The sequence below is a fragment of the Centruroides vittatus genome, unplaced genomic scaffold (genome assembly GCF_030686945.1).
Source record: "Centruroides vittatus isolate TY-2023 unplaced genomic scaffold, ASM3068694v2 contig_882, whole genome shotgun sequence".
Lineage (NCBI taxonomy): Eukaryota > Metazoa > Arthropoda > Arachnida > Scorpiones > Buthidae > Centruroides > Centruroides vittatus.
In genome coordinates this window covers 436,654-454,167 of record NW_027122574.1, presented here as the reverse complement: position 1 = coordinate 454,167, position 17,514 = coordinate 436,654, and the positions used below count along the sequence as shown (strand labels likewise).

General features: G+C 32.4%; 2 protein-coding genes across 3 annotated transcripts in view; both read right to left on the bottom strand.

Annotated features, from left to right (window-relative positions):
• LOC136983401 (protein FAM13A-like) overlaps window positions 1–17,514 on the bottom strand; it is a 121,407-nt gene that overhangs the window by 88,116 nt on the left and 15,777 nt on the right. The window contains exon 1 of one of the 2 annotated variants that reach the window (XM_067280116.1): window positions 10,622–10,858. The exons of the other annotated variant lie outside the window; for it this stretch is intronic. The gene's annotated coding sequence lies outside the window, so the exon portion shown is untranslated. Of the gene's footprint in view, window positions 1–10,621; window positions 10,859–17,514 lie in introns of those variants that run through there. 2 annotated transcript variants of the gene reach the window in all.
• Window positions 3,795–4,478, bottom strand: LOC136983479 (zinc finger BED domain-containing protein 5-like). Its single transcript, XM_067280233.1, has 3 exons — window positions 4,361–4,478; window positions 4,162–4,309; window positions 3,795–4,089 (listed from the first exon to the last, which is right to left on the bottom strand). Exons 1-3 carry the CDS (start codon window positions 4,476–4,478, stop codon window positions 3,795–3,797), a joined length of 561 nt encoding a protein of 186 aa, XP_067136334.1.

Genomic DNA, 17,514 nt, shown 5'->3' with positions numbered 1-17,514 from the left:
TTGTTTACCAACTCCATCACACTGGTCATGACAGTGCTTTCTGCTACAAATAACTTTGCAGAGTGTTTTTGAATTGTATTTTAAAATGTGATGAAAATGGAAACCATCAATATAAACTTAACTATAAAAATTGCAAGTCCTCACTTAATGGCATCAAAAGGTTCTTAGAAACTGCAATGTTAAACAAAAAGACAAACAATAAAATCAATTTTACCATAGGTTAAATAACAGGAATGATGTAGTTCAGTTATTGTTATTATAATTGGATAATTTTGCAACTTCCAGCATTTATTTTCCATCCCACAGAATTCATTTTACTGTTTATAGTGAAAATTCAACAGTAATTTTAAATGATTATACATGTACTTATATCTTTCCTCAATGACATTAAATGAGAATTTTCTGTATGAGCCAAAAGCAGAAAACTAATTGTCTTTTAACAACATGCTTAAATTACAATATTACAACATAGTTGCTGTTGTAATCTTATTTTGTGACAAAGCAGATATGTAAATTTTGCTTTTTTTGAAATAGGTACTTAAAAAAGTTCACCAACCTTACATGAACCTTGTATGTAAGCAAGAAAACTGTTACTAAAAACATTTTTGATCTACATCTAAGACCTTCAGGTAATTTTTTCAAAATTGAATTCATGCTGATACTGGCATTCTAGATTGGAATACATGGAAGACTTATACATGCTAGAGTAGTACCTAATACTTTGACTGTTACACAAGAAAAATATAATCCAAAAAGGTGTTATAATCATAAAAACAATTAAAGCATAATGGTTCATTGGGCTGTTGTATAGATTACTTCCGGTGGAATTTCAGGATTGAGTATTTATCTGAACTGAGGAGACCGAGACGAGTTCAACAGTACCCTACTTTTGGACCGGAGACGAAAAATAACAAAGTTATCATATTTACGATTTCTTGCCTTTCACAATGCATTCTATGCCATTTTAGAGTTTTCCATGGTAATGTATTTAATTCAACTGCACATGGACTTGCAGCCTTGAATATTGATTGAGCTGAAATGAAAGGTTTTCTATTAACCTAAGTAGGGATAGTCACCTCCCGGAAGGGTAGGTTAGGTTTTTTGGACAAGCCACAAAAGTGGCACATAGTACTAGCCGACCACGAGCGATAGTGAGCGTGTTGGCAGCTGAGGAGCATTAGGCCCTGAGGTCAAGGAGCGCAGGGGCATGCAAAAAGAACTTATTCCAAATGCAGACAATCAGTGTGCCCATGGATCATCTGCCTCTGTTGAAGGTGAGTGTACAATCTGTTTTCTTGGCCTTTTACGTAGCAGTTTTCTTTAGTCTTTGCCGATGTGTCTTTAGAATATAGGCCCTATGGCCAGCTTGCCGGACTGCCTGTTAAACACGCGATAAGAGCAGAGAAAGCGATGCGACTCCCGATCACGATGTAAGTTGTTAAAGTTTGATTATCAATAAACATGATGAGATAATGAAATACTTTTTTAATACGAACAATATGTATAAAGAATCAGAAAGCACCACCTAGTGAAAAACTCTAAAATGACATAGAATCCATTGTGAAAGGCAAGAAATCCTAAATATGATAACTGTTATACAGGACTGAGGGACAACAGGAATATTTTTCCGTGTCAAAAACTCCATAATCGAAAGCACCTTGTGACAAGGTGCATTGTTGTAATGCAGCATCCAGGTCTCTTTGATGTTTGACCTCATGTGAGCAACACATTTTCGTAGCCTTTCAAGAACCTCATGGTAAAAATTCATGCCTCAAGGATCTTGAGGCACGAATTCTTTATGGACAATTCCATTGCTGTCAAAGAAGCACATGAGTAGAGTTTGATCTTCGACTTGCTCATTCTCACTTTATTCAGCTGTGAGGAGGTTGCTGTGTGCCACTCCTCACTTTGGCATTTTGTTTCTGGATTGTACTCGAAGATCCATGTTTCATCACCCGTAACGATATTTGTGAGGAACATTGTTCATAACTATGTTGGCTCATTTTCAGAACGCACAATAAAATACAGTAGAGCGTTGATAAGTGGAACCAATTGGGGACTGGGGTCCTTCCAGTTAATGATTTGTTCCAGTTTCCGACTTTGTACGAAAAAATACACCTGTCCGATGTTCAAATTTTTCTCCGTTGCGTATCACTTCCTGTTGAATTTTTCTCCGTTGCGTGTCGCTTCGTGTTGAATTTTCGTCGATTTTAAGCCTAACGAAAATTTTTATAATAATCATCGAGGCTATCGTATCGTTAAAAATTATTTCTGCATTTTGTACAAACAAAATAAATATATTAAAGAATATAAAAAACATGAAAATTATACTTTAGAAGTAAATTTAGTATCAAAACATTCGATTCAGCACGACACAGTCCGACTGAAAATCGTTCCACTTTCCGGCCATTCCACTTACCGACGTTCCACTTATCGACGCTCTACTGTATGACTTTGCAAAATGTGCATTCACAGACCATTAGTTAACGTGACAAAGTTTTCACTTGAACTGAAGCTATATGGCATGTTGTCCTTATATCACTGGCAAGAATAACCCCACAGTGTTGCCAGATCGTTCACTATGAAACCAGTCTCATTACGTTATTTACCCAGACCTCGTATACTATCTTCATCTAGACCAGCGTTTCTCAACCTGGGGGTTGCAGTGATATTAAAGGGAGGTTGCAAAACAATAATGAAATCATTTTATGAGAAAAAATCATTTATTATAAACTTATAAACATTTTACTTACAATAAGTACACATGTCAAGAAAAGAAATTAATGTGATGATTGCATTTGTTTCTCATTTAAAATTTTCTCAATACATGGATCTACATTACAAACACACAAAAGCAAATTGTTTTAGAGTGATACAAGACAATTCCTGTATTTAGTTTTTAGCACAACCATAGACGAAAAACCCTTTTCACAGAGATAAGACGTGGCGAAACGGATTAATATTTTCAATGCTTCTGTGACTAAATTTCCATATTCATGTGGATGAGCGAGCCAAAACATATTTAAATCTTCAGATGTAAATTACTGCAATTTACAGCGTTACAGTTGTAGCGTTTTGTTGGCAGACATTTCGATGAGCTGGTCATGAATCTCAACTGGTAACTTAACAGCGGCAACAACATTTTCACTAAATGGATTCAGTACCCATCTCTTCGAGAAATCATTTTTATCTTCCAGGAAATACTCCGTCAACTGAGTTTTTAGCTCACACAAATGCATCTTCATGCAATCCTAACTGTGGTGAATAATAGTGTCTTGTTCATTCAAATTTTTCTCAATATAATCCAGAGTGGGAAACATATCTAAATTTTTGCTTTAAAGGCAAATAATCCAGATATCAAGCTTCTTAATGAATGCATGAACTTTGTCTGTCATTAATAAAATGTTTTTATCATGTCCTTGTAAATTCACATTCAAGTCGTTTAAATGCAAAAATACATCAGCTAAGTAAGACAACATCATCATACACCTCATTATTCTGTAAAAACAATGAGAATGGCATTTGTTTATACTGGAAAAATATTAATAATTCATCTCACAATTACAATACCTGGGTGAACACTTTCCCTCACGATAACCATCTAACTTCTGTATGGAAAAGAAGAGATTTTTTTATTTTTGCCCATTTCATCGCATAGTTTAGCAAACAGCCTGTTCTGTAACAATCGGCTTTTAATAAAATTAATCAACTTTACAGCTTCACAAAGAATTTGATTGAGATTTTCCGGCATATTTTTTGTGACAAGAGCATGTCTGAAGGAAGTAGTGCATCCATTATGCCCTTGGTATAAGACGATCTCTTAATATTTTCATTAATCCACTGTTCTTTCCTGTTATCGCCTTTGCACCATCACTACATACTGCAATACATTTTGTCCAATCTATGTTAGTGTAGTTTCTCATAGCTTCATAAAAAACATCAAAAAGACATTGTCCTGTTGTATGACCCGGTACTGTTTTGCAAAACAACATATTTTCTTTGATTGATGTGTCCCTATCACATTCATACCTCACAAAACATAAGAACTGAGATATGTTTGCTACATCTGTTGATTCATCAAATTCAATACTAGAAAATTCACTCTAACTCACTTGCTGAATTATCTGATTGCGAACATCGGCAGCCATGTCATCGATTCACCTTGATACTGTGTTGTTAGAAAGCGGAATGTTTTTCAATTTTTTTGCTTCTTCCACACCTATTAAAACACTGACCATATCAATTGCAGCAGGCAATATGAGGTTTACAGCAATTCTATGAGGTTTGGACATCTTAGCTACTCTTAATGCTATGAGATAAAATGCTTAAAGTACACTTTTATCAGTATGGCTTAACTTACAAATAGAAGTTTGTTCATTTCTCAAGATATGTAATTTTCCTTTGAAAAATTCAAAGGGTTTGTTTTTATGAGCCTGATGTTTAGTTTCCAAGTGTTGAACTAATTTTGATGGCTTCATGCTTTCATTGAAGAGAACTTGAGAGCAAACAATGCACTGTGGCTTTCCATCCAATGAAATGAAACCATAATTTAAATAACTGTCATTGTACAATCTTGTCTTTTTACCAACCGATTCACTGGATGTAGATGGCTCACTTATCCATTTTCACAAATTTATCCATTTCACATTATAAATTTAAAAAAAAACCAATTTAGTTTCACGGGTGACCACACACTAAAATAAAAGCACCAGATGTACGCTTCGCATTCGAAACTTAACTGAAGTGGTGCAATCACCAGTGCCTCTTTTATACTGGTGACAGTACGACTTGTTCGAACGCATCCATATGCATTTGCCAATAAGGAGTTCCTGCCAATTGTCTCCCTGGGTGAGTTCGAACTCTTCTAGGAAATGATGACATACCACCCGAAGTTCATTGCTTGTGTGGGAAACGCCGGGAGGTAGGACGGGAGTCGTACCTCCTTTTTCTTCAGCGAACAGGTCGGCAAGACCCACCCCACTGTCAAGGATGGCTAAATTTTTGGGCTATTCCGACTCGTCGGGATTGTGTAATTAATTGTCAGGTCGAGTGGAGGAAGTGTGTGAGTTCGACGATAAGTTTACGGCGATATTCGAATAAACGGACCCAGGATGAAAACACATGACGATTTATTCAGACAAACAAACAAAATACAGACATCTAATGTGTCCCGTCCCTAATCGCGGGAGAGAGAGAGTTTACAAATATTGGGGGGGTCATACCTCGTCTTCTGATATCTCGGTTGGAATCGAAGGTGTAATCGTCTCGGCTTTCTGGTTGTGGAGGTAAGCAGGAGGATCGGTCAAGGCGGCTCGTCATCGGCGGGCTTTGGTGGCTTCAGGGGTTCGGCCCTTGATTCTCGGGACTGATCCTACGGGTCGGGCGTCTTATGCAGACCTTCAGCGACCCTGTTCTCAGATATCTCCCCCCTTTATATACTCCAGGTCTCGTCCGCTGCGATCACCAATCGCGACGGAGGGTGATGAGTCGAGCTCTGTGACTCAGAAGTCAAATCCGGAGAGGAGGGAAGCAAGTTTGACGGCGGAAGGCTGCACATCCTGTGAATCTTAATCGCTATCTCTGATTTTGATCGCTATCTCCTGAGGGGATTCGAACAATAAAATCTTAAAATCTGTTGGGCCGGTTTAAACCGGTCCTCACACTTGTTTTTCACAACAATCAAGATGTGAAGGGTGGCATTCACCACAAATTCTTAAAATTTGAGACAGAACTTCTCAGCTTCTTCTTTATCTGCACTAGCAGATTCAGCATAAATTACCACATGTTTGAATGCCAGATCTCCTTCTAAACTTTGCAAACCATCCAGTGGTAGCCCTAAATTCTATCTCCTCGTAATGAATGTGGAGTTTGTTTCTTCAGTTCTTCAAAAATTTCTCTAGCTTTCTCTTGAATGATAGTCATACTAGTTACATCTCTTTTCATTTCCCTTTCTTTTATCCAAATTAAAAGCAATCTCTCCATTTTTTCAAGAATGAACATCTTTGTTTCTCAGATGTGATTTTCGTTACTCCTTTAGTTGCTTGAGTCTTCTTGGTTATATTTTTCTTAGCTAAGATTGTACCTAATGTAGACATGTTCAAGTCATACTGCCTAGCGACATCATTTGCCCACTCTCTACCTTGGCTATCAAGCTCTCACATTTCAAAAATAAAAACCAATACAAAAATTAATGCGTGCCCAACAGTCTCACCAAGACTGTAAAAATTATTTATCAGATAGGTAAACAAAGAGCTGGAATTACAAAAGAGAGTTTCAAATTAAATAACTCAACTAAGAATTTCAAAAGTACCAGCACATTAATATATTTAAAATAATTATGAACTGAAAAACGTTTTTGATCCAATATGAATCTGCTTCAGGTCATTAATGTTCTACAGAATTAGAATGCAGGCCGTTCAAATTTAAATATTTTAAAATCGTTCCAACGATAAAGCTTTATAACACGTATACAACCACATGTGTTAACCTTAATGCTAAAACTAAAATAAAATAAAATTTAACACAAATATTTTAATTATTTTAAATATATTAATGTGCTGGTACTTCTGAAGGTTCTTAGTAGAGTTATTTATTTGTGTATAACCAGCTTTGAGAAGATTCAGGAGTGTTTCAAAGTTCAGAGGAATATTATCCGATTGGTATTAGGATGAGCATTGATGTCAATGTTTCCCGCATTCCAAAAGGTTTTAAATTATCACCTGGAGACAAGGGAAGACCAATCAGTATTCATTATTTTACATCGCTTCTTCTTGTGTTTGTCCTGTGAGGTATTCGTTATCTGAACATGAGTAGTAGTGGTTTGACACACTTTGATCACAAAATTAATTTTGTGTCAAATTACTATTACTAACATGTGTTTGTTGTCTGAACATAAAAATCTTTCACAAAAGTATTCGTTGTCCAATTTGAACTGTCTGAACTGTTCATTAACCGATCACACACTGTACTTAAATTTTGAATTTGGATATTATTTATAAAAACTCGAGCAACTTCAAATCAGATAGTTCAGATGAAAATATTGTACAATAGATCTTCAAATATCAAAACTAGAATTATTTTTGCCTTTTAACATCTGTAATATTTGATTGTATAATTCATATGCAATACTATTCCGCATCCTTCTTGTTAAATACAGTATGTTATGTTTACTCTAAATCACATGTTTGCCCTGATTTGTATCATTTCCGATAACTGTTAAACTTGTGATGATAAAAATGGAAAAGAAATTTTATAGTATAAATTGATTTTATTTTAAATAGGTATTTTACATAGCGTTCTATAAGAAAAATTTTTTTGTTAATTTACAGTGTTAGCTATATGCCACTACAAATTTCCTTGAAAATTTTAATTAATTACAGCAAAATAATAGCTGTACCATAATACTCAATTGTATAGAACAGGGGTGGCCAACTTTTGTGCACATAAGATCTACTTTTTATCCTAAAAATGTGTCGCGATCAACTTGTCATAGGCATAGTCTAAGTGGGGAGGGGGAAGTGTGAAATACATACTATGTTTATACACTGTTTCAGTACAAAGTGCACTCACTGCTTATGAGTCGAGTTATAACTGCATGCATACAGTTGCGTTCAGTTACAAATATAATACGTTAAGTCAAGACATCGCTAGCGATCGACCAAAATTGGCTTGGCAATCGACCGTTCGATCGCAATCGACTTGTTGGCCACCCCTGGTATAAAAGTTTATAGTCCAGTTGTCTTTTAAAAAGTAATTTTAAATAAAGTAAATATATTTCCTCCAACTGGCTTGAAAAAATTGGATAGGCACATATCAGTGTTCTGAGAAGAACATTGATAATAGCATATCCAATTTTTCTTGCATATCATTTGTGCATAACGTATGTAAAGCAAAGTAATTATTAGTGATTTGATTAATAGCACTTTAAATAATTCTTAATAATTTATAAGTTAATTTCCCATTAAGTTAAAATACTTAAGTAGAATTACAAAAACTTTGGAAATCATAATTTTTTTCAGGTATTAACTTCATCCAAGGTACTAAACTACTGTATGATATGGAAATGCAAAAAGAAGCAAAGTTTAAAATATGCATTTGAATTAATATAATTTATTGAAACATTAATTAAACCTTGGAGAAAATTAGAAAGTACCATATTAAAAAAAATATTTTGCAAAGTTTAAAAAAGAAATTCCTAAAATAGAGAGACTTCATCTTTAATATTTTTTATGATGTTCAGAGATCAAAGTATCTTTAATATGTGGTAAGTTGTTATGAAATTTAACAATTACTAAATGTAAAATTCATTCAAGCAAATGCTTTTCATATAACATGAATATTTATAGCATAAGATGATATGTTCCAACAGATGTTTTAAATCTATTTATTAATTGTATTATTCTTTATGATACACTAAACACACAATTTCATAATCAGTACAATGACACTATCTCTTATTTGTTTATTTTATTCCTTCAAAACAATTTAATGAAAACCATACTTATAGAGTAAATTATTATTATTTAAAAATAAACATGTTTTGTATTTCAGTAATTTTATTCTAATGTTAAATATTGCAATTGTTAATTATTATTGAGAGAGAGAGAGAGTGAATAATTGTTAACAGACATACTAATTTGGAATAATAATCATTAACAGTAATAATTTAAAAATCGCATTGTAACAACATTGCTGTTACAAAAAAAATTATGTATTGTAAGTCACAAAAATTATGCACTTTTACTATTAAAAAATTTATTAAAAGATATTACCAATAGATATGTTAAAAGATTGAGATATATTAAAATGTGTTACCATAAATATAATTACCAATAAACCAAAAACACAAATACTATTTATATCAGATGTATATTACTAAGAAACATTAACAAGTTTTATAATTTGCCTTATGCTAATATAAAATTACATAAAACAATAACTGTTTAAAAATTACAATAGTTGAGTTTTTTTAAACAATCAATCACTTATTTGCAAGTAAGAAAATTCTAAGCAAAAACAAAAGTAATGAATTATTTTGCTGTGTTTATTTGATTCCATTCCCAAGTAATATTATCACTAGGGAATATATATTATCATGAAAGCTTTCTATAAATTCATCATCGTACATCCTGTACTCTCCAGGGAACCTAAAGATTGCAAGATTCTCAACTAGTTAAAGAATTATCTGAAATATGCAATAGATACATAAAAGACAGTTGACAACAAGAACAAATTTCCTGGCAAGTGTGAATAGAATTTATTGTCTGAATTGAATGTGAAAACCTCTTTTAGCTGATTTTCTAATTTTAAATATAACTGCTTGTTGAATAAGCATTGTTTTAAGTTCATTCATCCATCTATATTCAAAGTTCATTCTATAAAAAATTCAACTACAAACATTTAAATATATTAAATGTATATAATTTTATACTTTCTTTTATGATTCCTACTATTCATCTTTAATAAACATTTAAATAAGTCAAAAATAGAGTGCATTCAAATATAGACTCAATTTTATTTTTTTAAAAGGAAAAATGTATCATAAATAACATCATTACTATTAATTGTACCACCTCTTTAAAAATTTGACTTCTATTTTAAAAATACATTATTTAAAATGGATATTATCATCATTATTTATAATAATGATTATTTTTTATTTTTTAGAAAGAAGGAAAGAACCGATATCCATTCTTTTATATTCATTCATCTCAAGGTCACTTTGTTTAGTCGATTCAAGTATAGGTATTTCGTTAGCATTTAAATCCGAAATTAACTAATTAACTTTTAAATGAAAATGCAATATTTTTAAAATTACGATTTAGATTTATTTTTTACGTCATTAAATTTATTAAATTACATTTTACACAACTGTTTGCACTTGTAAATGTAAAAATCAATAAGATAAAAATGAAAGCAACGAAACTTACAATATTATTAAAATCAAGATTTCTAACCAGGAAAAGCAAGATAAATTGCTATATATAAATTTTAAAAAAAACAGACAAATTAGGAAAAATTTTAATAATAAAATATAACACTATATATATATATATATATATAAATATCTTCCCCTTGAATTTATTAAATAAACATTAAATGCTTAAATGAATTATTTAAGCGTTTAACTTATGACACTACAATTTTAAGCATTTATAATTAAAGCAGACGAAGTGGAACATTTATAGATAATAAATTAAATTTATCACAACATTTCGTACATATTTCTTACAGCATTTATTACCGAATAAACTGAAATTACACATGATAATTCTCCATCTTTTCTAGAATAAATCGATACGCATATTTTAAGAATTTAATCTAATTAAAGTGCATAAATGTTTATCATTAAGACCTTCGTTCAGTTCTTAGTTCACGTGATTAAAATCATCGGAAATTGATTAGTTTAATAATATAAACTAATCAATTTCAATTTTTTAAATATTAAGTTAGCATTTCTGTTATTTTAACGATTATAACACGCCGATAATTTAATTTAATCGCAATTTACTTCACCGATCCTCGTATCTTAATTAATAGCGTAAAATCTGATTAAGAAGGATCCACAAAAGAAACGAGATAACCAAAAGCAGACGACAAAATGTATTGAGGAGAAGTTTACCTGATCCGGATCGAAGTAGAATACGATTCGGTCTTATTTACAGAGCAAATAGGCTTGTAATTTTGCTGTAAAACATGATTAGTCGATTTAAACTGTCGAGAGTAATTAAACGAATATTTTCATTCGGAACTGACAGTCGACGATCAAAATGGCGACCTCGATCAACAGCAGATGCGGTGAGCATGCGCATTTGGAGCATCGAGGTTCCGTCTGTCGCGAAAATTCTATGAGCAACGACACCTGTCCGGATGTAGCGATCAGCCAAAATAAATATTTTGGACGTTCGCAACAACATCCATTACGTAATTAATTTTAAAATAAGAACTTTTTTTAAATTTTGCTTTTTTTAAAAGGCATTTAATTTTTAATTTTAAAAATATGGATACTTCGTATTTTATAGACATCGGAAACGAGTAATTTTTTTCTTTTAACATCACAAAATTATTTATATATATAATTAATTTAATAAATATTGATAATTTAAGAAACGAATTAAATGGTAAATCATTTTTTAAATCATTGATTAAAAAAATAAAAAATACGGAAAAAAAAAATTACTAAACATCAAACAGAAATTAGCTTTTTCATTTCCATTTCGCAATAAAATTAATTTTTTTATTAAAAAAAAAGAAAGAAAAAATAATTAAAATAATTTCTTATAAAAATATTCAGTTCTGTATTAATTTTATTTCCTAAATTGAAAATATGAATCGATAAACTTATTAAATTATAACGAGGGGTCGCTTCGAGAACATTTTAAGTTCGAAAGGAGCGCAATGACGTCACGAGCGAATTTGAGTTTCGAAATAGCAATCATTTCCGCCTCGACCGAATGATTTATAGAGAAGCAAGGTCGTTAAATTTTCTTCGCACGTTTTTTTGTTTTTTTATTTACACTATTAAATGCTGGAATGTCTGTTGTTAGCAGAATTAATGCAATCACTGTTGGAAATATTGTTTTAAAAAAAATAAAAATAAAAAAAAAATCTAATCGCGATTTTCCCGCTTTTCTAATGGATAATCGATGCTAATGTTTATTGTCGCTTGACGAAATTGCCGAGATAAACATAAACAATCGCCTTAATTAGCATATCACATGCTCGATTGCACCTTAAGGGAGAAGTTTAAAGAAACAAAGCAGGTGTTATCGTGTATATATACAAATATTTTTGTTAATTACGGATAATTCTTTACAATTACTCGGAATAATTTTGTATCGTCTTCGTACGAAACAGTAGAGCGAGTCAAAACATTAATTTTTTTTTTTTTTTTTTCTCTCTCCTAAAATCTAACAAGTGATTTTTCTATTGTTATTTTATAAAAATTATGTTGAACCTCCTTAACAGGAAAGACTTAACAAGACCGTAAATGCCTTTCTCGGATGAACAATATGGATTTAGGTCAAAATAAGTAGAGCCGAGATTTATTATTTAATTTTACATTTTCATAAAGAATACTTAAGACCTTGGCCTTATTTCGTGAAGATGAAAAGACTTTATTCGCACTTTTATCCTTTCATTATGCAGAGTGATGCGAAGAACAAATGCTAAAGTTAGGTTTAAAAAAAAAGAATAGAAGTGATGTTGCCATTTCTATTTTCGAATCATCCAAGAATACATATATGATTCGATACACCAAACGCTTTTAAAGTGATATTTTAGGAGGTAGTTTTATCGGTAAACATCACCGAAGGCTGAGACCGCTTAAGATCTTAATTGTAGCCTTTAATATCGTAATGTCGCATCGAAATCTTTTAAATTTAAAACACCAGTCTCGGGAGCGATTAATAAAGGCTCTAAAGTGTCCCGAACAGCATAATTTCGTCCCAAAGATGGGCACTTAGATCGTAATTCCTTTTTCCTTTCTTTATCGTACGTAAACTGTTAAACAATGAAGGCTAGTAAAGTTATAATTAAATTATAAAGTTATCTAGAACAGGAAACGAGTTGTGCAATCTCTATTTACAGAATTTGCATCTTAAAAGATTATGTCCCTTCTTTTATCGGTGCCGCCCCCAAAGCATATAGATTCTTCAATTCTTCAATGGACCAATTTGCATGGGCATATTTTATAGATTACTTTTTTTTATTTGTAATTAAAACATTTTTACGACTAAAATGACCGAATATTAATTGCATAATGAGTTTTGTAAGTTTATTTTTATGCTAATTATGTATAATTAAATAAAATTGTGTCATTGAAAAATATTCAAGAGGCTTGCCAAGAATACAAAACAATATATCTTAATATAAAATTTTGTACCCTATATAAACCATGCCTCAGGAAACAAATGCTTTTCGGTATAAGATTAATAATGTTAGCCACTTTAATCCGAAAATAGATATTTTCAACTAGATACGGATCCAAGCTTTAATTTTGTCACACACCTTCACTAAAATGGCAAGTTTCACGAGCAAGTATCTTCCTATTGGCTATTCTAAACTAGAGATAAACTTAAATTGTAGCAGATGGTGTTACATCAGAGTCAAAAGGTGGATTTCGTCGCATCACACATTACTGACTCGTTTATCTGCCCGTAATACAGCAAGTTCTCAAGGTCGAAGCGGCAACACCCATCGTTACTAACTGTCTACACGTGTTAGAATTAAACACTACACTTAGTAAAATTAAGAAAAAACTTAAGCCATACAACGACTAATATTAAGGAAAATATTTCGAGATTCCGATTTTTATACGTCATATCTCTCCCCTCTTCCCCCCTTACGGTGTAGAATTCGATATATCCGTTCGCGCCACGTCATAAACAGGCTACCTAATCAATAGAATACTAATTTACGTTTTCTTCTATTCTTCAAAAACACAAATTCGTATTTGTGGTTTTTTTTAAAAACAATTTTGTATTCTTCAAATACAGTAGATCAAACTGTGCATACGATAATATGGAAGCGATACGTCGCGACGTAACTCAGAGACTGCTTGCGTATAATGAATCATTTTTTATCTTAAAATAAATATTGTAAAAAAAAAAGTGCCAATTATAACCGAAAACCATAGCAAATACTCAAAAAAGAATTTAATATTTTAAAAGATTAATTACTGTATAAAAATCGTGTTATACGTGACAGAGAAAGAGAGTCGTATAAATCGCTATCGCATTGCTAAATTAGTTACGGCAAATGATTACGAAGCGTTTGATATTCCGTTCGAGTATCGCCATCCTTAATGAATATTTAATAACTGAAGTATTCGTGAAATAAATAAAAATAATAAAGAATCGATCGGAACGGTTAGCGATCATGGCGAATTATCATGCAAATGAGGGAAGTTCATGAAACTTTCCCGATAGTACGCTAAGTTTTATCGCCATACTCGCGACATTTTATGTTTTGGGATTTTAGTTAAGAGCATTTTTTTCGATTTTCCTGCAGCTACAGGGCTTAAGGTAGAATTTAATTCCGTATCAGTCGTTTCCCGACTACAGATGTTCTTAAAAACTTTATAGTTATAACAGTTTTAATCGATAAGATCCGAAGTTAATTCCTTGACAAAGCCTCCTCGAAATAACCACTTTTTAACTCGTTTTCTAGAACATTCTTCATTGGCAACCTCGGAAAGGAATTTGGACCCGCTAGCGATTTTAGGACAGATATTTCCTACGTACAACTACAAAATACTCAACCAAAACTTGTTATAGATGACCATTTGCAACATTTCTCTTTAGGAAAATATATATATATATATTTTTTTTTTTAAATTGAATAAGCAAGCTAATAAGTGAATAAGGGAGTAGCAACTTGCTATATATTTCAGAATACAATAATAAAAAAACACGTAATTGAGAAGTATATAGCATATCAAACCCCCTAAAAATATAAAAAAACTATATCAATATTCAGATGTCTTGATCGATAAGAATTAAATTAAAATTTACAACATCCAATATTCGAACTCGTTTCCTCTTCTTAAGTCGTCGACCTCTCTGAGTAAAACCAGCTTTGGTGTTTAAATATACTAAAAAAATTAAATATTATATTTTAAAAAGAAAATTACAAATTAAACAAGAAAAAAGTTACAAACCTTAGCGAGATGACCATTTTTCAATACTTTAGCAATCATTTCTAGGTAGAAAATAGTTGTTTTTAAATCATGTGTCCGCGAATGATTTAAGTTCGAAGGCATGTGTGTTATCATCGTTACAAGTTTGAACTTGAACAGACTTTGCTGGAAAGCCAATCTAAAACCACAATTTACACTACACAAAAATGAAGTTTTTTTTATAAATGTTCCTAATGAAATCACATTTTCTATAGATTTAGTATATATTTTAATACATGGCTACTTAACTGCAAGTTCAAACTTAAGTAGGTTGCAATTCTACAATATACATATATATAGAGAGAGATGAAGATAAAAGCACCTCATGACACTACATAAATAAACTTAAGCAGTTAAGAGAGGCAATTTTTATCACTTAGAATGCTAAATATAACGTCTTACACACACGCGCTAAAATAATTTGTGTCGATTAGAAGCATAGAACTCACCTTAAATCGAATGAAGCGCGTAATCCAACGCGTTAAAATCCGTGTGCGAAGAAACGAAACTTTCGTTTATATTTCATAATGAGCAAAACATCTTCCCATTGGACAATTTCTCGTTCGTCATTCGTCAATGACTCGAGCGTAACATTCGCATCTTTCCCAATCGTTAGTCACCTCGTCGGATAGTCACGTGACTCCAGTCACGTTCCCAGTCTGTTTGTTTGTGTAGTAAACGAGATGGCGTCCTTGACGCGAAGGCGTGTCGCCGGACGAAAGGAAAAAGTAAAGTAGCGCATCGAATCCGTCGATGATGCAATCGGTCACGTGACCCGCTTTTCCTATAACTCGTTTTCTTCTGCTCGTAACCCCTTCGACACTCTCGTTGTTTTCAGAAGCTATGGCGACTAGCGTAAATGTTTCACTTATTTATAATTAATGCTACAATACACTTGCTCTTTTTTATAACATAAATTATCCACTTTAGAAGAGTTTTGTACAGAAAAAAAAAAATATATATATATATACGATTTTTAGAAAGATCTGTAACAGAGAAATACCTCTTGTCCAGATGACGAATACACGCCTGTAATTTTAACTAGATTCATACTTATTGCCTAGTGTTTATAGCTACACGGTCCATAAAACACTAGAGTAATATTTCCCAACCTTTTATAGCCATCGACCCCCTTTTAACTTACTGGAAGACCGTGACATTATCCAAGAAGGTTTTGTCTCCCTAGGGAATCGCGACCTATTGATTGGAAAATAGCGCATGGAAGATTAAACGAAACAATTACAGAAAAACACATCAACAACTATACATCTTAGCCTAATAGTCAGAGAATATGGATCCTACTTAAACAAATAATCTCAACAGAAAATCTGGATAATTCCGTAACCAGTTTGGATTTGTATCTTCTTTTCTTCTTTCTCTTCCTCCCTCGCCGACGATGTCGATAAGAGGGAATAAGAGATTGTTCGATTTTTTACAAGTATCAACGACCCTTTCGCCCACATTATGCAGCGAAAGGATAGTTCGATTGTTTCATAATTGATACGATACGCAATGTGTCGCGAAAGTAATTAATTTTTTGCTTAATCGAAGTAATTCTACTGTTACGTTCTGACCTAAATTCGACCCGTTTGACCAATAAATGGTCAATTTTGTCAGCTAGTATCCTTTATTCGAAGGATGTTCATAATTCTGTTAAGGTTTATGTATTGTGCAATCAGCATATTAATCATTTATTAATAAATAATCGAAGATTGAATCGTAATTTTCGTTAAATTTGCCACCTTTTCTGTCCCGAAAGCGTAGCCAATTCAAATGCCTTATCTTTATCGTACAAATCATCTATCATAAAAACGTGCCAAGTCCGATATTATATTACGTATTACAAATATTTGAAATATGTTAAGAATACGATCTCACACATCGCAAATAAAACTCGGTAAATATTATTTTGTGTGCTCTTATATACATTAAATTCGATAGGAAATCTTCCTTAAATAGTCACGTTCCATCATCGATGAGCTAAATGTGATTGGTGTTATCTAATGCATTCAAAATTCGAACAACAAATTTGATAATAATAAATCACAAAGGTAAAGATTTCGTGAATAAATTTCATAATTAATCTTTTGATAGACATTTATCTAAATTTTTCCTCTGGGAATTAGAAACTGGCATTTACGTTTCCGAATCATTTGAAAATGAGTCACAGTTTAAGATTAAAAGAACGAAGATTCAATTTAAGATGGAAATCTTTTGCCTCTATTCATATAATTAAGAATCTCCTGAGTTACTTGATGATAAACTGTAATTTAGTTATTATATTTTTCGATAATTGGATGGTAATTTCGAGCCTGTGGAGAGTGAATACGGGCCGAGGGCTACAGCCATCCAGTTCCCTCTATTTCTTTTGACGTAACGTTCTGGGTTTGTCACATTTCTTTCCGTCTCTTATGAGCTTTGAAATTACATACATTAATTTTCTAGGCTTCATAATTAAAATTTTCTTACACAGATTTCGGTTCGGGTCCCATGGCTACAGCCTTGGCTTCTGCTCCCTCGCGACGTCGGGCCTGGGATCTAATAAATGAACAGTAATTTTTCAGATGATCGATTTACATAAAGATGAATCTACAAACTATAACATGAATCAAGACGATTTGTTTCAAGATCAAAGGATAAATTGTAATTTAACCATCAGATTTCTAGTTTTTTAAGAATCTACTTTATGAATAGCAGCAGGACCGACAAGAGGAGGGAAAATCCGAAGCTGAAACAGGGCTTCAGCTTCGGATTTCTTCCTTGGCTTGTAGAAAGCAAGGTTTCTTTCAGGGGAGTCCAGGAGGGTATTACCCTTTCGGAGACTGAAAAATACCCTC